The sequence below is a fragment of the Talaromyces rugulosus genome, chromosome II, assembly GCF_013368755.1.
Source record: "Talaromyces rugulosus chromosome II, complete sequence".
NCBI lineage: Eukaryota > Fungi > Ascomycota > Eurotiomycetes > Eurotiales > Trichocomaceae > Talaromyces > Talaromyces rugulosus.
The window spans coordinates 1,671,370-1,694,180 of record NC_049562.1 but is presented as its reverse complement, the minus strand read 5'-3'; the positions used below and the strand labels follow the sequence as shown (position 1 = coordinate 1,694,180).

The 22,811-nt window shown below is 48.8% G+C and overlaps 10 protein-coding genes across 10 annotated transcripts; 5 read left to right on the top strand and 5 right to left on the bottom strand.

The window, feature by feature from the left end:
* Positions 1 to 855: 855 nt before the first annotated feature.
* Positions 856 to 2,350, bottom strand: TRUGW13939_03056 (uncharacterized protein; the record flags this gene model as incomplete). The annotated part of the gene is made up of 3 exons (XM_035486242.1): positions 856 to 1,411; positions 1,653 to 2,206; positions 2,297 to 2,350. 3 exons carry the CDS (start codon positions 2,348 to 2,350, stop codon positions 856 to 858), a joined length of 1,164 nt encoding a protein of 387 aa, XP_035342135.1.
* Positions 2,351 to 2,790: 440 nt separating this feature from the next.
* Positions 2,791 to 3,737, top strand: TRUGW13939_03055 (uncharacterized protein; the record flags this gene model as incomplete). The annotated part of the gene is made up of 3 exons (XM_035486241.1): positions 2,791 to 2,901; positions 3,178 to 3,513; positions 3,585 to 3,737. 3 exons carry the CDS (start codon positions 2,791 to 2,793, stop codon positions 3,735 to 3,737), a joined length of 600 nt encoding a protein of 199 aa, XP_035342134.1.
* Positions 3,738 to 4,226: 489 nt separating this feature from the next.
* TRUGW13939_03054 (uncharacterized protein) lies at positions 4,227 to 5,279 on the bottom strand (the record flags this gene model as incomplete). Its single annotated transcript, XM_035486240.1, has 2 exons — positions 4,227 to 4,763; positions 4,845 to 5,279. 2 exons carry the CDS (start codon positions 5,277 to 5,279, stop codon positions 4,227 to 4,229), a joined length of 972 nt encoding a protein of 323 aa, XP_035342133.1.
* A 414-nt stretch (positions 5,280 to 5,693) lies between these two features.
* TRUGW13939_03053 (uncharacterized protein) lies at positions 5,694 to 6,885 on the bottom strand (the record flags this gene model as incomplete). Its single annotated transcript, XM_035486239.1, has 3 exons — positions 5,694 to 6,521; positions 6,575 to 6,706; positions 6,772 to 6,885. 3 exons carry the CDS (start codon positions 6,883 to 6,885, stop codon positions 5,694 to 5,696), a joined length of 1,074 nt encoding a protein of 357 aa, XP_035342132.1.
* A 389-nt stretch (positions 6,886 to 7,274) lies between these two features.
* Positions 7,275 to 9,264, top strand: TRUGW13939_03052 (uncharacterized protein; the record flags this gene model as incomplete). The annotated part of the gene is made up of 2 exons (XM_035486238.1): positions 7,275 to 7,464; positions 7,520 to 9,264. The coding sequence occupies 2 exons, from the start codon at positions 7,275 to 7,277 to the stop codon at positions 9,262 to 9,264; spliced, it is 1,935 nt and encodes a 644-aa protein (XP_035342131.1).
* Positions 9,265 to 9,468: 204 nt separating this feature from the next.
* Positions 9,469 to 13,082, bottom strand: TRUGW13939_03051 (uncharacterized protein; the record flags this gene model as incomplete). Its single annotated transcript, XM_035486237.1, has 17 exons — positions 9,469 to 9,594; positions 9,644 to 9,782; positions 9,837 to 9,875; positions 9,932 to 10,136; positions 10,186 to 10,297; positions 10,350 to 10,431; positions 10,482 to 10,516; positions 10,563 to 10,737; positions 10,799 to 10,888; positions 10,933 to 11,029; positions 11,086 to 11,440; positions 11,489 to 11,548; positions 11,610 to 11,687; positions 11,737 to 12,136; positions 12,187 to 12,559; positions 12,610 to 12,690; positions 12,746 to 13,082. 17 exons carry the CDS (start codon positions 13,080 to 13,082, stop codon positions 9,469 to 9,471), a joined length of 2,784 nt encoding a protein of 927 aa, XP_035342130.1.
* A 422-nt stretch (positions 13,083 to 13,504) lies between these two features.
* On the bottom strand, positions 13,505 to 15,862 carry TRUGW13939_03050 (uncharacterized protein; the record flags this gene model as incomplete). The annotated part of the gene is made up of 1 exon (XM_035486236.1): positions 13,505 to 15,862. One exon carries the CDS (start codon positions 15,860 to 15,862, stop codon positions 13,505 to 13,507), a length of 2,358 nt encoding a protein of 785 aa, XP_035342129.1.
* Positions 15,863 to 16,144: 282 nt separating this feature from the next.
* Positions 16,145 to 17,137, top strand: TRUGW13939_03049 (uncharacterized protein; the record flags this gene model as incomplete). Its single annotated transcript, XM_035486235.1, has 3 exons — positions 16,145 to 16,224; positions 16,450 to 16,826; positions 16,884 to 17,137. The coding sequence occupies 3 exons, from the start codon at positions 16,145 to 16,147 to the stop codon at positions 17,135 to 17,137; spliced, it is 711 nt and encodes a 236-aa protein (XP_035342128.1).
* A 414-nt stretch (positions 17,138 to 17,551) lies between these two features.
* Positions 17,552 to 18,149, top strand: TRUGW13939_03048 (uncharacterized protein; the record flags this gene model as incomplete). The annotated part of the gene is made up of 3 exons (XM_035486234.1): positions 17,552 to 17,607; positions 17,742 to 18,009; positions 18,084 to 18,149. 3 exons carry the CDS (start codon positions 17,552 to 17,554, stop codon positions 18,147 to 18,149), a joined length of 390 nt encoding a protein of 129 aa, XP_035342127.1.
* A 1,831-nt stretch (positions 18,150 to 19,980) lies between these two features.
* On the top strand, positions 19,981 to 22,681 carry TRUGW13939_03047 (uncharacterized protein; the record flags this gene model as incomplete). Its single annotated transcript, XM_035486233.1, has 6 exons — positions 19,981 to 20,055; positions 20,112 to 20,490; positions 20,549 to 20,640; positions 21,151 to 21,219; positions 21,298 to 21,630; positions 21,689 to 22,681. 6 exons carry the CDS (start codon positions 19,981 to 19,983, stop codon positions 22,679 to 22,681), a joined length of 1,941 nt encoding a protein of 646 aa, XP_035342126.1.
* Between the last annotated feature and the right edge of the window lie 130 nt (positions 22,682 to 22,811).

Sequence of the window (22,811 nt, the reverse complement as noted above, 5' to 3'; positions counted from 1 at the left end):
CCGGCAGTGTGTTATCTGATCGCACGCATTGTCCATTAAACCCAATGGCCAGAGGCGGCGGGAGGAGTGTATTTCTCGACGATGACGAAGTGTGTGATTTAGCGAATGCGATTTCAAGCTAGCTGTTGAGAACAGGACGTCGTGGTCAGCTTTCTCGATGAGTGGCAGAGAGAGTCAGGGAGGAGGGGAGTTTGTTGGCTGAAGAAGGAAGACAGAAAAGGCGGCCAACCATACCTCAGCAAACGCGCCAAACAGCGAACAGCAAACGGCAAACAGTCTTGCGAATACGTAGGTGCGCGCACAACCGACAAGAACAAGAACAGCGACAAGGATAATTAGATTGCGCTTCAGCAGAGCAGTTCCCCCCGTGCGCAGCCACAGCGGACTAATATCACTAGTAATAACAAGCAGTTCACTTTTGTCCGTAGCAGATCGGCCCGTTAGCGCTTCGGCCTGGCCAAGGTCATTCGCGGCTGCCTGGCACTGGAATGCGCCCCATCAGTGCGATTACGACTCGCTGCTGCGCGTCCTGTTTAGCTACTACGTGGTTATTGGTTGATTGCCATTTACGTGCCTGATTACAATTCAACACAACGGCCAGCCTGTCTCAGTGCTGTCCAGAGACGAAAGGAGCTATTGCTGCCGACTCGCCGAGCTGGGCTTTGATACTACTATCATTTAATATTACTGTCTCACTTGCGCCGGCTCTAAATTTACTAGCCCCTCCAAGACATCTATGATGTTACTCTAGGGAGTAGACATTAGCATTAAGGCTGTGCATTGAGCACTCAGTGAGTCAGTAGAGTCTTGATTATTCTTCAGGAAAAAATGCTCGTTATCGTGGAGGTAGGTTATTTATTGTTGATCAGTCTCGCCGGGTCCAGACCCTTTCTCCGTCACGTGTCGGCGCACTCCTTGCAAGAAGGCCTCAACCGCATCGCCGCCACCCAGGGGCACCCCGCCGCGCCGGACAAACCCTCCATTTTCCACCTTTATCTGCAGCGCTTCGCTGATGCTGGGCAGTCCTCCGTCCCGGAGAGCCACAGTGAGACTGGCGAGGCTCTGGGTGAATTGCGGCGAGCGCAGCACCCGCTTCAGGATATCCTTTTTCTTTCCGAGTTCGAGAGACAGAAGTATAGCTTGCGCCGTTTCGTCGTTCATGTCCGATGAAGAGAGGTCGTCCACATCTTGCGCCAAGAGTAGTAGAGACGGTGGTAGAAAGTTGAGGAGGTTGTCCACTTTGTCGTCGTCGGCTGCTTCAACCATGGCAATTGTCGACGAAGGCGATAGCAAGTCGGCCAGAGTGGTAAACAGATTCTCGGGGGCTTGACCTTGCGTATTCTGGTTTCCTTGGAACGATTGTAGCAAGCCTTGAATCATAGAAGATGCGTCGGATTGTGGAACAGTGGCCCTATTCCCGTAACAATCAGCATGCTGAACATTTACGCTATGTATACTGCTAAAAAAAAGTGCCGAGTAATCAAGACAAAAGCGTGCTTCCTTTCACTTTTAGATTGAGGACATCTAACAGAAGAAGAAGAAGACGAAGACAAAACAAGTATGCATCTCATAAAACGCCTGTCATCTGTGAACGGAGAAAAAAGAGTATACACCATATGCGCAGAGATTTGGTCCGAGAGAGATGTACCTACGCTCGACCACCGTCCGCGCCTCCTTCGCGAGGTCCTTCGCCTTCTTCGCGAATGTCGCCTCCCGTGGCATCTAACCCAGCACCGCCGCTACCGCTACCGTGGTGGTCAGAACTCTGATGTGTTCCTTCAATATCCTCCATCGTAGCATCGTCGTCTCCATCCCCAGATTCGTTGTGGGGTAAATTTGCGATTTCCTGCTGGACATCGACTTCTTCTCCTTGCAGCAGATTGTTGACAATTTCGCCCAGTTTCAGGTCTCGGGGGCTGAACCATTTAAGATCGCCTCGCTCGTGTTGACTTTTCGATTGGAGCCAGAACAGATATCGCTGAGAACTCGACGAGAATTTGAGAACGTAGATGCGCCCGTTTGTGGAGGGTGTAGATTGGTAGGGAGTAAAGCTGCCGTCTGATGGAACCATCACGAGGTCCAGCTCGGGGTCGGTCAGCGGAGCAGAGCGAGGGCGCCAGCAGAAATGGACGAGGTCATCTTCAGAGTAAAGATAGATGTATCCCGGCGTAGGCTTGGGCTTGACTGTGTACGGGCTGCCCGAGGTCTGGAAAACACACGCAATCAATCAGTATTGTAGTTCGACACAGCTCACCTGTGGGGAATGGAATTCCGCAGTGTTAAGCAAGATACGTACATCGAGGTCGCAGATGCCCGCCTTGAAGGTAATGATTGGAGCAGCTATGGACATGGCGGCAAGATGGCAGACGTGAGTTGTGTGAGAGAGGATGTGAGGGAGGAGGAGGAATGGAAAGTTGTTGTTGATGGTGGCCAAGCTGCAAAGAAACCGGCGAGGAAGGCACGACCGGTACGTCAGCTTCAGCGCTTCTTGGCTGGAACCTGCACTGCGGGCTCCCTCCACCCGCCGTAGCCGCAAGCTGCACCTGCACTCTCAGCGCCTGTGGGCGACCGCAGGCCGTCACGTGCCGTGATTGGCCGCGCCGGTCGCGCTTGCCCGCCAAAAGCGCACTAGCGCCTTTCGGTTAAAGGATAGGGCTCGGAGTGCCCACAAACCCTTACGATTTCCCGCGTTAGGCCACACCAACGTCCACTCTTCGACTCAACCACCACCCATCGTCGACAACACACCCAATTTCTTTCCGGGCAGGTTCTTCGTCACATACGGCCAACATGTCGGACGCGCAGACGAAGAAGTTTGGAAAGAGCGAGCGGACGATCCCGCACCACAGCCAGAAGGCCCAGAAGTGGTATCCTGTGGACGATGAACCGCAACCCAAGAAAGTCAGTACTAGTCTCTACGGTTAGGAGCAGTGTCTTGCAAATGCCGGCTTTGCGTCAATCGAATTTTTTGCGCAGCGCAGTGCATTTGTCGTTGGGAGGACGGGAGACATTCACGACCCGGCGACATCTGTGCGAGATCGAAATCCGACTTCGAGCTGTGCCTATCGATTTTATACAACCCCATCATTTCGCAAGACACTGTGGCTTATAATGAGCTTCCACCGGATCACATTGAAAACAAGAGATCAAAAATTCTAACAACTTTGTGATATACAGGTTCGCAAGTCCATCCGCCCTGCCAAGATCCGCGAGAGCCTCCAGCCTGGTTCCATCCTGATCCTCCTCGCTGGCCGCTTCCGCGGTAAGCGGGTTGTGCTCCTCAAGCACTTGTCCCAGGGTGTTCTCCTGGTTACCGGTCCCTTCAAGATCAACGGTGTCCCTCTCCGACGGGTCAACTCTCGCTATGTGATCGCCACTAGCGCCAAGGTCGACCTCAAGGGTGTTGATGCCGCTACCATTGAGAAGGTTTCTGCTTCCGACTACTTCACCAAGGAGAAATCCAAGGAGAAGAAGACCGAGGAAGCTTTCTTCAAGAACGGCGAGAAGCCCGAGGTACTTTTGCACAGCTTTTAATATACACAAGCTTCGAACAGAACATGTGCTAATAGTTTTTTGCCTTGCAGAAGAAGAAGATCACCAGTGCTCGCGCTGCCGACCAGAAGGCTGTTGACCAGGCCCTTCTGGCCACCATCAAGAAGGAACACCTCCTCTCCAGCTACCTCGCCACTAGCTTCAGCCTCCGAACTGGCGACAAGCCTCACGAGATGAAGTGGTAGATTTACGACGGTCGCATTCGGGGTATGTTTTTAATGGGCGAGCAAAAAAAAGAACCAAATGATAAAAAAACCTCTTTATCAATCACGAGAAAGGGAATATGGCGTTGCAGATGGCTTTTTTTCTCTTCATATCGTGTTGTGGGTATGAGTGGGATGAAATATTGCACGAGTGGGGATAAAGCATCGTTTGCACTGCTTATTTTGTTTCTTTTTACACAAAAGAGTCTTATTTCACATGGGCTATCATGAGACACATGTAAACTCGACATTGGGAGTCAGCTTCTTCCCATTTTCATTAGATTTTTTTTTTACCTGTGCTTGGCTGTGCTGCTACTTTTTTTTACAATCCAGACACCCACACAACAAAGAGAAAAATCCCAATCAACTTTCTTCCTGTTAAAATCTTTGGAAATTGTACAGCTAATTGTTACATGACATCATCATCACATTCGAGAAAGCGACCAGGGGCCGAAATGTTGTTTTCCTTGATTAAGCCCTCCTTCTCGTCTTTCCTCTGTTCCCTTCCTTGGCGACCGACTCCTTTATATGAGTTCTCGCATCTTCCACAGCCTTGCGAATCTTGTCGTCAATATCATACTCGGCAATCCCCTCTTGTATGTCGTCTTCGATCGTTTCGCTCCCACCGACTGTAGAACCGCCTAACCAATCGAGCACACCCCATGCGCCGTAATTCCCATCCCCGCCGCTTATCACATGTAATTCTGTACGGCGCGCCATGCCCCCGAGGAAAATGTCCATTGGCAGAGACACGTAACCGGAATGCGTAAATGTTTCCTCGAGCGAGACGAGGGTAAGGAATATCATGTATGTTGTCATGTGAAAGCGGAAAATCGCAGCGGGAATGTACAGAGGCAGAAACTTCCAGACAAGGTAGCAAATCGGGTGGTCGTAGTGTGCCGTCAATGGCCAGGGAGCTCTCAAGCCATGGTACCAAGAGTTATGTAGTCGTTCGAGAGGAAGCCTTTGGTTGTGGAGGATGAAACGATGGAGGCTATAGTTGAGAATCTGTACGTTCGGGCGGATTAGCATATAATTTACATGTAATAATCCCTATGCCATTGGCACTAGAGTCGAAAAAAAACTTACTTCTCTCACTATAAACCCCCTCACCACATCAATGGTGATGGCCCAGGGATAAGGTAAACTAACTGCAACCTTGATCGCACTTCGGAACCGAAACGTTTTTGTCAAAGTGTGCTCAATTGCCCCCTGCGCAGCCAGACCGAGCAGGATATTGACGAGCGACCATGCGACTATCTTTACCTCTACTCGACCAAGTCTTTTTCGCTTATGTCCGGAGGGCAGTCCTATATTCCCTTGCGCTTTGATACTCATAGACGCGCTGGGGAGCAGAGCATCAAACAGAAAGAAGAAGAGCGATGGCACAAGATAAAAGATGATTCGGACAGCCAAGGTGCCAAAAAGCTCGACCTTAAGAGGGGGGTGAGACAGGACAAGAGTCGTCCATGTCATCCAAAAGAAGAGGAAATTGAGACTCGTCGTAAATGGGACGAAAAACATCGTGGACGATTATGATTATCGAATGTGGATAAAAGTTGTAGTGCTCGTTCGGTATATATATTCTCACATTATGCGATCAAACCATTGAAATTGTGGAATATATTAATAAAGGGGAGCTTGTTAAATGTGAGTGCGACTGGCGAGGTTGAGGGATGGAGGTGGCTGGGATTCTAGACCTCCGAGAATAAATATTCTGGCAGCGCTTACCGACGTCATCGGTCCGTTATCAATGCCAAGCACCGTTACAAACTATCCAAAACCTTGAAAAACTGGGAGAATAATGACGATGTGGGTTAACTATAGGATTTGTGAATTTGGTTTATGAATGATGATAAAAATATATACAATAGTGTAACAGCTGCCCACATTCTCAGCATCGGCGGAATCATCGCAACAAAGGTATCAATCGTCATTTCATGGCTTCGTCGCAGGAATTCCATTCTTTTTCCCAAACTTGAAAGCCTTTCCTGTCAAATCTGGGATTATAAACAGACAAGCAATATTGATGAGCCAGCTGGACGCAGTGTCGAGGAAGAAATTGTTTCGAGGGCTGGCGCCAAGCGAGCTTGTTCGCATCAGCTGGCCAATGGTGTTGGTAATGATCTGGAAATCGCCTCTTTCTAGCCCTTTAATAGCGATGGCTGCAACCTCATCTGGCTGCTGAGGCTTGTCGGCTTCCTCCATGATATGGGTGAGGTCCGGCTTTAGTTTTTGTTCGTTTTCGAAGCCGGGGCTTGAGATGCCCATTGGGAACACAATATGAATCTTGACATCGGTGGCAGGAGCGTTTGCATCTTTCGCGCGACGCGCACCATTATACATCTCGATCTCTTGCACCAACACATCGGACAGGTTTCGCATAGCAGCTTTTGGAGGCGAGTAAGGGCCGTATCCAGTGACGGTGAAAAAGCTGAGAGTAGAGGCCGTGAAAATGATATGTCTTGGCGGTGAAGCGACCTGCGTCTCGCCCAGACTGACAGGTTTCAGCCACCTCCTCAGGGTAGCATGTGCAGTATATGCGGCCGTCCAATAAACGGTATCCATCTGTTCCCTCAACGTCTGAATAGGGACATCAATGAAATACCCAGGATGACAGTACCCGGCACAGCACCAAACAGTATCGGGGGCAACACCATTGTTCCACTTTGTAGCCTCGTCCAGGATCCGGTCGGCGTCTTCGGGGTTTGTCAAGTCCGCACTGATATAATGAAATCGTTGTTTGGAGGGGTCCGCAGCGGCAGCCTGCATGTAGTCAGTATTACTATTGTGGCAAAAATACCGACTGAAGATTGTACCTTGATAAGTTCAAGAGCGGCTTCAAGTTTCGGGGGGGATCGAGAGACAATGACCACGTTGGCCCCTTTCTGCGCAAGCTGAATTGCGGCCGATCTTCCCATTCCCTCGGAGGCGCCTGTGATCAGGATGGTCTAAACCATGATTGAAGAGTAAGCTTTTTGAAATCATAATTCGAACTATGCGCTCAAGGACATACCTTCCCATCAACTGGAAATTGGTTAGACCCGAAGCCCAGCATTTTGTATAATGTATAAGTCAACGCTCCGAAAAGAATAACGGCAATCGCGATGGTTGTTTTAGAATACTCCATGGAGCAATCGAACATAGAACAAAGAGGGAAAAGGATGTGCTTATAAAGACCTCAGCGCCGTGAATTAGATCTATGCAGGCTCGCAATGGGCTGAAAAGAAGGCTGTCGTAGGATCCTCAGCTCCAAACGTTGCGAAAAAGAGATTAGATAAACACGCGGATTCAAAATGTGGGTCGCGGTCGGTGCTACACTGCTCCAATTGGTCTGCAATTGCAGCCAATTAAAAAAGCACTGTATCGGGCTCATGTGGGGCCAGCGAAGGCGGTGAGCCTTATCCACCTAAATTTTTACTAGTCTATGGCGGGAAAATATCCTACAGAATAATTAATTTACTATCTGAGAGACAACCAATTGATTCATACTCAATTTTTCAAAGAAATTGAGCGAGAATGGCGGGAAAGAAAAGGAAGGTCACTGGTCGGCAGCCTTCTGCAAAGAGAGACGATGTCGCTCTCCAGTCCAAGTTCAACGCCAACGAAACTTTTGACGATTCGGACGATGAATTTGTTGCAGGTCGCGATCACATCTTATTAGAGGAAGGCCCAGAGGCGAAGAGGCGGCGCAAGATACAAGAAGAAGGTATGATTATCCGTGATTTATCCCCGAGGACCCTATCTCACAATCTCGCGTACAGAAGCCTTTTATCAACCTTCCGACGAAGAAGTTCTTGGCTATGATGAAGATGAAGAGGAAATAGACGAAGAGGAAGATGGAGAGGACGATGATGACTATGCATTTGAATCAAAACGACAGCGCAATGGATCTAGTCCCGGGGCTGATGAAGAAGAGGAAGGAGGACTCGGTGCATGGGGATCGACGAAGAAGAGCTATTACAACGCCGATGCTATTGAAACCGAGGCCGATGCGCTAGAAGAGGAACAGGAAGCGAAAAGGCTTCAACAAAAGCACTTGAAGGCTATGAAAGAGGCAGACTTTGGCTTTGATGAAATCGACTGGCTTGAATCTGCCAAAGACGCCGACAAGGATGCACAGGACAAGGACGACGTCATAACAGAAGTTCTCCCTCAATTGGAAATAACAGACGACATGAGTTCTGAAGAGCAGCTGAAGATTTTGAAATCGAGATACCCCGAATTCGAGCCTTTGTCAAAAGACTTTGCCGAGCTCGAGCCTCAATATCCAACCTTCTTGGCTGCAGCGGAGAAGGCTGAAGCAGCTATTGGGGACTCTGATTTTACGCCATTATCTACTGTCAAGTTCCGGGCGCTCTCGGCGTACCTTGGCTCAATCAGCATGTATTTTGCAGTTCTGACATCGCCTGCTGATGAAGAAGATGCCGACAAAGTCTTAGCGCTACCACCTACAGAACTAAGGGAACACCCGGTTATGGAATCTCTTATCAAATGTCGAAAGCTTTGGGAAACCGTCAAAGACGTGGAAATCGATGATGAGTCGGAACTGGAGGAAGACGAAAGCGACGGTGTCGATCTTGATGCTGAGGAATCCGAACCCGAACTGGCTGTGCAAGAACCTACGCAAGAGAAGAAACAGAAAGTAAAGACCGCAAGCGAGCGGAAATTGACCAAGTCGCAACGCGCTGCCGAAAAGGCCCAAAAGGAAGCACAGGCCCGTCGACTCGAGAAGATTAAGAAAGCCGAAACCAAGCTGGCTGATCTGGATGATTTGGTCAAAGTACCAAGTCGGAAATCCAAGAGCCAGGCCAAAACGCCTCTACCACAAGACGATGACTCAGACTTTGGCGACGAAGGCGCTCTTACCACCCGTGAAGCTGAAGAAAAGGCCAGGAAGAAACGCTCTCTCCGATTTTACACTTCCCAGATCGCACAAAAGAGCAATAAACGAGATGCTGCTGGTCGCAACGCAGGTGGTGACGAAGATCTGCCTTATCGTGAACGTCTCAGAGAGCGCCAGGCTCGCTTAAACGCCGAGGCCGAAAGACGTGGACGTGCCCAAGCAAACCAAGCAGAGCAACTGGGCGGAGATTCTGACGATGATGATCGTCGCCTAGCGCGGGAAATCCGTGGAGATGCTAAGGGGACCGACGATGATGAATATTACGACATGGTTGCATCTCGTAATAAACAAAAGAAAGCCGATAAAAAGATACGAGCAGAGCTGGCAGAAGCGGCCCAAGGTGGCCGAGTTGAAGAAATCGAAGAGGTCGGCCCTGACGGTAAACGCCGTATCACCTACCAGATTGAGAAAAACAAGGGACTAGCACCGAAGCGCAATAAGGATGTGCGCAATCCTCGTGTCAAAAAGAGAAAGAAGTTTGAGCAGAAGAAGAAGAAGCTGGCTAGCATTCGTCAAGTCTACAAGGGCGGCGAAGAACGCGGTGGCTACGGTGGTGAACTTACTGGAATCAAGAAGAATCTCGTTAAGAGTGTCAAACTTTGATGCTCTCAACGATGATGATGCGTTATGTTCTTCAATACTTTGTCATGGTGTAAATAGACATTTGGTGTTCATTTGGAATCAAGCTTGTATAAATCTGTTCTATAAATACACCCATGCTCAGTAGTATCTCATTTACTTCCAGTAAAAGATTTTCAAATTATAGTCGAATTTCGCGCGGTTGTTGCTGAGCGGTATCAACTCGGATTAAACACGCTCGTTGTGGGTAGTGACTACTCGCTCTTTTGTTATCAAATCTGCTATCTCATCTTTAAACCCCTTTTCGGAATCTCTAGAGAGATCTAGCTCGAGAAAATTACGAGCGGCAGATTCCTAAACGCGCATGAGAGATCAATTTATAAGTGAACGATAATTGACGCACCGCTTCTTCAAGTATATCTTCCTCCTTTTTAGACAGTCGAGCACACGCCATGACGAGATTCTCGCCTCGGCTCGATAATGACGCCAGCTCATCAGCCCTTGAAACAATAACTAGATCAATGCCATTCATTGCAGCACAACTGTCATTCCTAGTTAGCCTCTAGCGTTAAGCTTCATGATCATTTGGGACGTACAAGGTACCAAAGCTTTGGTTGCTACGGCCTTGTTTGACACTATTGCGGTTTAGTCTTTGATTTTTTCAGGTAGAAGAGTTGAAGCATCGTTGTACTTGTATAAATATGTTAAATGCTCACTAGTATTTTGGGAGCTTTCGTCTACCCTCACTTCCATGTGACCAAAGGAGAGGGATCTCCTGATGGGGAGGAACCCGTTTTCGAATATCTCGTGATAATGAGTAGCTGCAAGAATTTTTGGTCGTTTTTCATCAAGGCTTAAAAGATATTCAAAGATACCACAGGCGAGGCCGGCCCCATCTACAAAAGAGAGTTAGTGCTTGAAACACAACGTATCGGGGGGGTTCACCATTGATGTCAGTTCCTTTACCAAACTCATCAATGACTATGAGACTCTTTTCCGTGGCGAGTTTCAGCAAAAGAGACATTTGCTGTAGATCTATCATGAAAGTGCTTTGTATCTAGCCAACTTTGTTAGCGGTATATACTTGATAGCACAGTTATCCCACGTACTTTAGACACGGTCTCTGGTGTACTGATACGTGTCAAGATTTTATCAGTGATACCTATATCAGCGCTCTGAGCAGGTACGAAACTAGTCTCTAGTAAGTCTTGCGAGGTGCAAAGCTTAGAATAATAACCCACCTTCCTATATGCGCCAAGTACACAATCAAAGCAACCTTGCCAGATTAGCAATGGTCCAATAGTTTATAATGACCGACATACTTGTTTCATGTACACGCTTTTTCCGGAATAATTAGGACCTGTTAGCATCAACATACTTGGGGTATGCGAAAGGTTCTGGTCCGTGATATCGCTGTCGCTCTGCGAACCACAACCACCACGAAGATGAACATCATTAGGAACGTATGAAGAAACCATGAGTTCTTGAAGTGGATGCCTGTAATAGTAAAAACTTAGCAATAAAATTTTTGAACGGTGAATACTTATTCAGGTCCTACCGTCCATCTATAATCCGAATGTCATTTTGTTGAGAGATCCGTGGTCGGACGAAGTTGTAAATGCTTGCCGTTTTTGCCATGGCAAGATAACTAATTAATTAGACCAGGAATTTTGTTCTAAAAGGATCACATACCAATCAAGCTCTCCACACAAATCAGATGATGCTAAAAGAACTTGTTCGTATTTTAGGACTCTCTGCGCGAGCTCATGAGCAATCTCGATTTCCCTTTCTGGGAATTGTCAGCAAAAAGCACCGAAATCTCAGATGCACTAAAGAGCTCTGTACCACAGATAAGCCCATAGATGTCGCCCAACTTCTCATCCATCTCTCTCATTCTGCTGTCTTTGAAATAAGCACGATTTTCTGTCGTGAAGATCTGTTCCCAACTGTCGTCTTCGCCGGTATATGCAGCGAGCCCTCGTTCGTTAAAGGGAATTGCGATGTTAAACCCTAGTTGTGGGAAATATATCACATTGACATCGATTCCGAGATTAGTAGGAATGGTAGAAGCGACGTCGATGGCCACCTGCTTTAACAGGCTATCTAATCCATTGTAGCGGTCTTTCAATAGGTCAAGCTCCCTATCCACGCCAGCTTTCACCACTGTTCGCTGTTGTTGCTGAGAGTCCTGAATGTCAACCTAAAATTCAATTAGATCAAGTCAAATTCGCAGGAATTGGCTTCAAACCGTCTCGTAAACAATTTTTCCCACTACATGAAGGCTGAAACCATCAAGAACACTGAGGGCCTGCAATCCAATTAGCGACATAACTGGACACATCTTTACCTAAGACATATCCCAAACTTACCCTATCACGAAATGTGATGGAATCTCGCCAAGACACTTCTCGTGTCGCCTCTTGCAGGTCAATGGTATGAAATGCAAACTAATATGAGGCGTTAGTAAGCCGATGACAAAATTCGAGCCCAACATACATTCAGCAATGTGCTCCAAATGGTACCTTTGAGTCCCCCAAAAGTGGCTCTTCCACTGCTCAGACCTTTGTGAAGACTTGTTATGACTGGGCGCATGTTTTTGATCTTCTTGAGACTGGCGGTCAATTTCTGCACGACAGAAGCATTGGTAGGCCACAAAAAAATGTTGATTATATCCTGTCTCTCCGATATAACGTCTGACTCTGTGCTGGGCCGGAGGAAACATTGCCTCAAGCGACTTTTACCTTGGGGTGTAAGAATATGTTGCTGGAAAAGACCATAGAGGGAAAAATCTTCTTTTCCACGAGACGAAGTTTTCCCAGGGCCCTGGTTGAAGGCATTCGGATGGGATTCGGATTGTAGTATCTGCAGAGCAGAGAGTGTGTCGGGACTAATGTGCCTTTTGAGAGTTAGAATTCAAACCATCATTTTGATAACGAGCCCTCTCACATAGTTCCTCTGAGGAAGAATGCCTCAACCGACCGCACTGGTTGAGTAACAAATTCCTCCCCTATTTGCGTAATTTCGTTGACACCCTGCCGTTGAACGTAGGCAAGGACGGCTCCAGCACACCCAATAGAGACGGAGTTCTCTATATCGACGGCCCCGGCAAGACGAAGCACTTGACCTTTTTCAAAAGAAAGGCCCAGGTTTTCCGCAGCTACTTCCTCAGTCTGGGTAAATCCTCCTCCAGGTACCAAGAATTGAGCAAGGTCCTCGTTTTGAAATATCTCCAGGCTTGCTAACTTGGCTCTTGCATTGTTGAAATTGAACTCTTGGACAGGTCGGGTGTCAATCTGATATGGAAAATTGAAACGATCATCTACCCCAGGTCAGGTAAATTACAGCCACACACAAAGCACAGATACAAACCATAGCCTTGTTGCACAGTGATTGCAGCCTCCTCAGCCCGCGTGGAAGTAAGTATCGTTGTTGGGTTAATTTCAAGTATCACTAAATCCAGGCTTTTTATTAGAAAGGGCCGTCAAATATTGGAGGAAACACTGACATGTATCAATTATATCCTTTCCTCCATGTTGAATATCACCAAGGATCTTCAGCTGCTCCTCTTGCGCGACATAGTAGCAACATCCCACGGTTCCACGTTCTTTCAAGTCAACAGCCATGATGACCTCACCGTTGTCGTCGTTTCGCCCTTCCTCACCAGCTTGCCGAGGGATATATTCCTGCATGCGGTCATCCTGGGTGTTTTGGAGGAAGTGCGGTAGACTGAGTCCTCCGTCGAGATGGTGGCTTGCAGCTCTCACTGGCGCAACCCGCTGCGAGTGCGGTGGCTGGTAGGAACTGCTAAACACAGATTCTCTTCTCCTCTTCAAAGACGCCATGGCCAAGAAATAGGCAAAGGAGAATTGACAAGCTATGAGAAAGCGTTGTTCGTGCTGAGTTGACACTCATCTCGGGAGTTCGTTCTTTCCTTCCAGGACTACTCAACTGGCCGCTCCTTCCTAGTCAAGCGACAGGCACGTCGTTCAGATTGCAAAAAAGAAAACTTATGAGATGAAGATTATTATCAGTTTATATATAAACATGACTTTTATGGGAGAATTACTATTAATGATAATATACAAAGGTGGCATTATATGCCATATTATAAATCGGCAAAGCTCACAGAGCGGAGACGATAATGAGTACTATACACCATATACATTCTCCATGGAATAACCAAAACCTTCCAAAAGAGAAGATACAAACCAAAATACCGAAGCGCCACCTGAATCATCCTGTTCGTATCACATAAAGCTGGCATCTAGGCGGAGACAACTTCTACCCCATCCTTGGCGGCGTTGAATTTAACCCTCGCAGTCTGTCCAGCTACAATTTCGCCTCGAATGATTTTATCGGCAAGCCTGTTGCCGATTTCCTTCGCGATGAGACGGTTGAGCGGGCGAGCGCCGTAACGAGGATCATAGCCATTTTCACAGAGCCATCCTTTGACCTCCTCGTCGACCTGAAGCACCATTCGTCGATCGTCCAATCTGGCTTGCAGTTCCTTCAGTCGAATGTCGACAATATCACGCAAAGCACTCTTTGAGAGCCTCTTGAAAATAATAAATTCGTCCAGGCGGTTCAGGAATTCTGGAGGATAGGCGGCTTGAACGACGTCCATGACCGCTTTCTTGACCGGAGCGGGGACTTCGCTCTCATCGGAGAGCTCATGTCTATGCAAAGGATCCGATCCAACCAAAATGTCTGCGCCCAAGTTGGACGTGAGGACAATAATCGTGTTGCGGAAGTCGACTTTGTGACCTTGGGAATCGCTAAGGAAACCCTCGTCGAGAACCTGTAGCAAGAGACTCGAGATATCTCGGTGGGCCTTTTCGAATTCGTCGAACAACAAGACTGCATACGGTTTTCTTCGCACGGCCTCAGTAAGTTGACCGGCATCATCATAGCCCACGTATCCAGCGGGCGCACCAATCAAACGGCTGATGGTGTGCTTTTCCTGAAACTCGCTCATATCGAATCTCAAGACGGCACTCTCGGTGGAGAAAAGGAAATTGGCCATCTTCTTGCAAAGCTCCGTTTTTCCAACACCAGTGGGACCAAGGAACATGAAGGATGCCAAAGGTTTGTTTTCGCCGCTTAGCCCTGCCCTCTGCATCCGAACCGCGTTTGCGACAGCTGTAAGTGCTTCGTCCTGGCCGCGTACAGATTTCCGCAAGGTGTCTTCCATGTGAATCAGTTTTTCAACGTCTCCAGCCATCAACTTTGTGACGGGAATTCCTGTGCTGCGCGAAACGACATTTCCAATGTCGTCTGCAGTTACCGAGTCATGTATCAAGGTTTGTCCCTCCTTGGCTTCCACCCCTTCCTGTGGTAGTTTGGCTTCAAGAGCGGGAAGGACAGAGTACCGGAGTTCACTGGCTCTTGCAAAGTTGCCCTCGCGTTGAGCCTTCTCAAGCTCAAATCGCGATTGCTCTAGCTCCTCCTTGGTTCGCTTGATGCTTTCAATTTCTTCTTTCTCCTTGTTCCAAATCTCCATCAGCTTTGCGACCTCTTCTTGTTTCGATTTAAGCATTTCTTGTAGTTTCTCCCGGCGTTCTTTGCTTGTGATGTCTGTTTCCTTTCGCAGGGATTCCAACTCGATTTGTATGGTGATGATTTCTCGGTCTAGTTCCTGGATCGAGTCCGGTTTTGATTCTTGCTGTAGCCGTAAAGCGGATGCAGCTTCATCCACTAAATCGATGGCTTTGTCTGGGAGGAAACGATCGGTGATATAGCGGTTGCTGTATGTAGCCGCGGCAACAATTGCGGCATCGGTGATTCGCACTCCGTGATGGACTTCGTATTTGTTTTTGATACCACGTAGAATAGATATGGTCGAGGCCACGGAAGGCTCGCTGACCTGGATAGGTTGAAAACGCCGCGCCAAAGCCACATCCTTTTCAATCAAACGATATTCATTCAGGGTAGTAGCACCGCAACATTGAAGCTCGCCTCGAGACAGTGCGGGCTTCAGCAAATTGCTTGCGTCAATACTACCTTCGGCTTTCCCGAGACCGAGAAGCGTATGCAGTTCGTCAATGAACAGGATAACACTACCCTCTGCATCTTCGACCTCCTTCAAGACAGCCTTTAGCCGCTCCTCGAAGTCGCCTCGAAACTTTGCTCCGGCAATAAGAGAGCCAAGATCCAATGAAATGACCTTTTTATTCTTGATGCTTTCCGGCACGTCGCCCTGTACGATCCGTTGCGCCAGACCCTCCAGGATCGCCGTCTTTCCGGTGCCTGCTGCGCCGATGAGAACAGGGTTATTCTTCGTTCGCCGCGACAGAACCTGGATTGTCCGGTGGATCTCTGCGTCTCTGCCGATAACAGGGTCGAGTTTGCCCGACTTGGCCTTTGCGGTGAGGTCAACGCCGTACTGTTCCAAAGCCGATTTTTCCTCGCCTCCCACGTTCATGCGGTGGGTGCCACCGGGAGGGTGAGGCCGACCACCAGTTGCATAGTGTCTGTGGTTTGAGAGTCGTAGTGGTAGTGGATGGAGAGCTTGCCGAGTAGTAGACGCCCTGGCCCGTACGGCCTGGCCAAGGAATTGAGTGCGCAACGGCGCTCGACGTGGCAGTGATGCGATTCCCCACCGCGATAGTCTCGTGGACGCCATGCTCCAAGACTGCTAGTATTCAGCTGTCGCGCGAAGACGCGGTAGATATATAGGCAAGCGAGTGGCCAACCAGAGAGCTTTCTGGAAAGCTCTAGAGAAGCTCGACGAACTAGCAGCAGCTAGCTCGGTCACCCGGTGGCGGGGCGTCACGTGAGAGCCCCTAAGGAGGGGCTCCCGCCCAGCGAAAATTCTCAACCCAAAATTTTGGCCTCTCTCTTTCTTCCCTTCTCCTGTCCACACCCTTTTTCACTCTCCCTCCATACTCACTCTCAGACAATCACAATGGGTTTCACCGACTTTGTCTCGGAAGCTGGCCTTACTGTTGCCAACAGCTTCTTCGCCACCCGAAGCTACATCGTTGGGTACGTTGCGAAAACTCTTACTTCTGCTGTCCCAGTTGTCTTTGTCGTCCATTTATTATGATGAAATCAAATTGGTCCGTGTTTAGGAGGCGGATTAAGACCCCGCTGGATGACTACACACCATGCGAGCAATCGCGCTTCTGATCTTAATGACACATTGCACTGTCTTGCTTGCCTCACGCGTCGTCGGAAATGCGATCCCACAAAGCTAACTCGTCGATGCAGCCATGCCCCTAGCCAGGCCGATGTTGTAACCTACAAGGCCTTCAGCGCCGCCCCGGATGCTGCCAAGTATCCTCACGTTGCCCGTTGGTACCAACACATTGCCTCGTATGAGTCAGAATTCGCCTCTCTGCCTGGTGACCCAACCAAGGCCTACACTACCTACGGCCCTGAGACGACGGACCTTCCTACCAACCCCAAGGATAAGCCCGCTGACGACGACGACATGGATGACCTCTTCGGCAGTGACGAAGATGAAGAGGAAGACCCCGAAGTTGTTAAGGAGCGTGAGGCCCGTCTTGCCGAGTACAAGAAGAAGAAGGAGGGCAAGACCAAGCCCGCTGCCAAGTCCATTGTTACTCTTGACGTCAAGCCATGGGGTGAGTTTTGTTTTTGTTGATGTTTCAAGTGTACACAATTTCTAACCGTTTTTGTAGATGATGAGACCAACCTGCAAGAGCTCGAGAAGAATGTCCGTGCCATTGAGGTGGACGGTCTCGTCTGGGGTGCCTCCAAGCTTGTTGCTGTCGGTTTCGGTATTAAGAAGCTCCAGATCAACTTGGTCGTCGAAGACGAAAAGGTCTCGACCGACGAGCTCCAGCAGACCATTGAGGAGGATGAGGACCACGTCCAGTCCACCGACGTTGTAAGTTTCAATTGCGCTTTTCGCGTTTTTACTTCTTTTTTTTAACAATTTCATCAGGTTGCCATGCAAAAACTATAAACGTTATGTGCTTATGAAATAAAGAACGGGATGACGAATATGGACGTTGATGTCACAATCATTAAATATCATGATTTTTTTTTTTAACTCTTAGAAAACGGGCTAGTCTATATCTGGCCTTAAAAGAATTGAAGCTGTCTGGAGTGACATCTGCGGACTTTTTTTTTTGTCTGAAATTAAAATTATTTGCTACGGAGCTAGATAGTTGTAAGGGGCGTGGTGATTGGCCCGCTCGCCCCATGATTAGACCTACGGAGCTGCGATATGAACTTCTTCCCACCACGACTTTAGAACCTCTGATCCGATCGCGCCTCGATACAGGCCGGACCGTGCAAGAATAATTTGCCTGTATTGATCTCGTATTCTATATTTTTTCTCACAATGGGATTTTTCTCGCGAATCATCACCCTCTTCGGGCTCATCCTGCTAGCTCATGCGTACGTGATCAACCATCTGTTTCCTTGCTGCGAGCTTGCTACGAGTTTCGTGCGACCTTCTACCACGACATAAAGAAGAAGAAGAAGAAGAAGAAGAAGAATGAAACATAACCAACTAACTCGTTGAACTACAGAGGCTACTCCGCCCACGAGCACACCACGCTCACGAGCAACGTCGCACACTCGACCGTCGTATCCAGCAACCCTCTCGGCCTTTTGCCGCCGGATGTCACGATCGAAGCCCTGGTCTCGGTAGTCTTGGTATCGATTGGACTTGTGCTGGGGACTGAGAAACTAAAGCCGATTACGCACAGCGCGTGGGCTGGTCAGATCGAGCGTGAGGGTGGTGGACGTAATCCGTATAAGAACTTGGACGAGAGGGCTGGGTTTTGGGATGTGAGGGTAAGCAGCATCTCTCTATCTGTGTTTTGGGAATTAGAATTAGGGGAAAATGCTAATGTGTTTGGCCGGTTTAGAAAAGTCGCAAGGAATTTGCGGATTGGATGCGTGAGGAAGGTCAGGGCGCGGCGAAGAGGTCATGATGATGATCGTGGGTTGAGAATACATTGTTCGAGGGTATAATAAATATAAGCAAAGGTGTCAGTGTTTCGACGCATGGAGAAAGGGACATTGGGATGTTCGGTGCAGAGACTGGAATCAACCGGATGTTCTTTTTTCAAACTTCTACTACTCTATAGAACGGTCTTTGCCAGAGAAATATCCGATGAATTAATTTCTAATTTGTCGCTGTACAGTATTTACCTGTTGACCGCTCGATTGTAGCAGACATAAATGGAAGAAAATCGCGTGCGGTCAACCGCACAGGTATCCGCCCAATCCGGATATCAATTTTTGGTGTGGTACATGTATACCAGTTCTGCTACATATTTTATATTCAAAAATTTAGAAGTGCCGGTTAGCCAGATGTCGTTGAGCAATATATGTAAAATTAACCTCGAAATTTACATAAGTGTTTGCTAAATTTTGAAAGTCATTCGATCAATGTCGCACAGCGCTTACCTTATATATATGTATAGTAGAGATTGGCTAGTCCTCTAGATGTTCAGATGTCATCAACTTCAAACCCAATTCCATAAATAAAATAACTTAAATAGCCTAAGCAGTCAAACGAGCCCTAAACTCAAAGATTGTTTTTAATTTTTCGTGATGTCGGCATTGAATATTCAAAACACTAAAAGGGTCACCAATTGACATGGGTGTATCACGCGCCACCAGGTGACTACATCCATTAGCTGTTACAGGTAGATATTCAGGTCACGGCTAATTCATTGGCCATACGACGGAGTTAATATAATTGCAAGGTACATACGCCGACATAATGGACTGCTCCGAGAGGCGTAGTCGGATCGGAATGTGAATCTCAATCACCAATTCATACTAGCTCTCTTGTAAATGAAAGTTCGGATTTCCGAGCAAAAAAACAAAACAAAACAAAAAACTCGTGACCAGTGACGAGATAAAAATAAAATAATAGTGAGACTAGTGCTGTCAAAGTGAGACCAATCGGTGAGTTCAGTGGCCACGCTATGTTTTGTTGTCAGTGGCTGGCTTGCATCAATTGATTACGCAAGCTGTACACCAACTTACAAGCTTACAAGCTTACCCGCTTACCAACTTACCAACCCAGCAAATAACAGCGATGGCTAGTTATGTAACTGTGTGTGGGAAAGGAAAGTCGCCAAAGCAGGTTTTGAGGCTAGCCTCCGAGTATATGTATGACGCTACCACTTGGGACAATAGGGTGATCAGCAAGCATCAATTGATGCTACCTGTCAGTGCCAAGCTGGGGGTCGACAAAGACAGGGACGAGTAGAGATGTGGTACAATGCAAGGGACTCGCCAATAATCGTGCTTAATCTAGACGGGTCGAATGCATCTATACATTTGTTGCTGCTGAGAGAAGCTGCGCCGAAGGACAGCCCCTTAACAAAGCGAGGAAATAATAAGAAACAAGAAGAGAAGAAATAATGAGACATGGTAAACCTAGTGCTGGACGCCGGGCTTGGGCCATGTGCATCCGGGCGAATCAGTCTCCGCAGCGCGAGACACTAAATGGCCATTGGGACAAGTCTTGCAGCCATGCATGATCAAAGCCGGCGCCTTTTTTGGCTTTTCAGGCCGCTGCTATTTATTATTACAGCATTATTGATGATGCGGTTGCAATAATAATAATTGGGCTGTGTGGCTCCTGACCCTTGCTGCCGTATTTAAAGTCGCGCTGTCTGCCGCTTGATCTTGCTTCCTCTCCATCCACCGGTCCACTCGCTCTCAGTCGCTCGCTACCTCTACATCATCTCGATATCACCCCATAATACCATAATACTCCCAGAAACATATTCCTCCGCCTTCACAATGCGTTCCGCCTTTGCCCTCGTTGCCTTCTCGGCTGTTGCTCTTGCCCAGAGCACTGTTACCCCAGTCGCGGTGGTGTGTTCTGGTCCCTAACTATCGTCATCACTTGCATGTCGCTAACTCTTCAGCAGGACAACCCAGCCACGCAGTACCTGACTGAGACCAACTCTCTCGGTGTTGTCACTGGCCAGCCCGACGCCGTCACCAGCCAGCCAGCTGCTGTCACTTCGCAACCCGGAGCTGCCTCGATCCCTGCCGGACTGACCACGCCCGTTGTTGTGCCAACTCCTACTACGACTACCAGCATTGGCGAAACCACCGGCCCTGTCTCTAGCGGAACTACGCAGACGGGCTTCACCACCACCGCCTCTGCCTCTGCCTCGGGCTCCGACACTGCTTCTGAATCTGGCAGCAGCGCTTCGGGCACTGGCACTGGCACTGCGTCCGGTTCTGCTGCGTCGTCTACCGGCACTGGCGCCGCTGCTCCTGGCGCAACTGCTGGTCCTGTTGGTTTGTCTCTCGTTGCTGGTGCCGCTATCGCTATGCTTCTGTAGAGTGCCCCGACTAGACAGTAGTGCCGCTGCTTCTTCTTTTCTCGGTGCAAGCCGGTCTTCTGGTCTGGCTTGGCCTCTATATTTTCCTGCCAGTTGTAGGCTCCTCGTGCGTGGCCTTTGATGTGTAAAAGTTGGGTCTTTATCTCAGTGGAATGTACATGCTTGGAGCAACTGCATATATTTTTTAATCATGAATGAACGAACGATTAATCCTTGGTACTACGAGGGCGTGCACGTATAGTAGTAGTAGTAGTAGTAGTAGTATTATAGTGTTTGATATTATTATATGTATACTAGTTGTCCTTCCCAAAACGGATATATTGGCTGACGCGAACGCGCGCGCTCAGCCAAACGCGCCGGCCCAAACAGGACTAGCGCGATCGCGACTACTCCGCTCTTGCTTCCCTAGCAACAACAACAAACCGTCATCACCGCTCAACCACCACTAGTGAGCACGCCCCCTTCTGTGCGCCCTTGGTCCTTGGAAAAACAATCCCAACCCTGGTTCCTCCTGTCCTGTGGCCTTCGCCTTCTTCATTCCTGACGACCTTCTTTGCAACCATTGCACTGCCGTTCTGTGCTTGTCGAACCGCATTGACCGCCTTGACTGTGACAGTGCTCTCTGTACACACCGACTCGAACCCAGCCTTTTCCACCGCCGTTTCCCCTCTCACTCTGCAGAATGGTAAGTTATCTGCAGCCTGCATTGTCCGATGCATGCGACAGTGCGCCGCCGTGCTTGCTTCATACTAACACAGACTAGGTCTCCAAGCTTCGTCGGCTCATCGCCGACCATGCAGACCTCCATAACGCCGATCTTCCTCCAAATTACCTCTTCCCAGGCGCCGATGGACTCGCTACCGACGATCTAAGCCAACTCACCGTGCTTGTCGCTGGGCCTCATGGTACGCCCTATGCTGACGGGCTGTGGCGACTGCACCTTAGAATCCCGGAAGACTATCCCGCTAGCCCACCAAAGGCGGCGTTCAAGACGCGCATCTGGCACCCAAACGTCGAGGAGTCGTCTGGTGCAGTATGTGTAGATACTCTCAAGAGGGACTGGGAACCAAAGTTGACTTTGAGAGACATCCTTGTGGTATGTTTTCTTCGGATGCCAATGAGCGACCGTCCCCGAAGCTGATGAAATATGGTAGACAATCTCGTGTCTTTTGATCCATCCAAACCCAGACTCTGCGCTCAACTCGTCCGCCGGCGCGTTGCTCCAAGAAGACTACATCGAGTTTGCGCGCCAAGCCAAGCTCATGACATCGATACACGCGCCAGTACCGAACAATTTGAAGCAACCGGTCCTAGAAGCAAAGCAGCGCGGAGAAGACCCCGCGATGGTACCCCGACTTGAACCCGAACAACAGCCTTCCACACAAGCCCAGGAGACGAGAAGAATAGGTCTAGTTATGAAACCCACCGCTACCGCCGCTTCGGTCGAGGCCCAGGACGAAAACATGCAGTCTGACAGTGAGGATCTCATGGATGACTATAAAGAGAACGACCCTTCACTGTCGCCCGAACCTATCACAAGTGCACCGCCCTTTTCTCGAAGAAACGACCAAGAGAAGCGGCCCTTGTCGGTTATCGCAACTGCCCCTCCCCGCGACACAGATGTAGTCATGTACGACAGCTCATCCGACGATGACGGCTCATCTGACGGTATGACCTCGTCCGCGCGAAATATTGCAGCAAACGTGACCAACAAGACCTCACCTGCCTCATCTTTCCAAGAATATGATACACCATCGGGAACACGACAACAGCACCCACAGAAAGCGTTCGCCCACGCTTCCTCTGTCTTGAACTCATCGTACGAAATCTACGAAGACGAACAGGGCGAACCTGCCACTAGCCCAAACCGTCGTGTCAGCCGTGGTAAAGAGAATGTGACAAGCACCTTGTTTTCGACCAAAAACTCATCATCACTGTCATTACCAACTACTCCCCAGACTGCTTCACTTGTCATGAAAGCCCCATCACAGCCAAGAGCCCCCCTGGGGCAATTTCACAACAATCCAGCTGTCGCGACCAGGCCTCTCGAACCAACCAAAGTCACCAAACCGGCACTAGGTAGTGGTGTTCGCAAAGGATCCGCTGCCGTCAAGCGTAAACCGAGAATCGGACTTCGACGGCTGTGAAGCGTTTTCATGAATGACACTTTTTCTTTTAACAACGAGAGAATATATATACTTGGGTGTGTCTGGGTTTGGATCACGAGATATATACATTACCATAGACAGCTTTTTGGGGGGATTCATAATGATGATC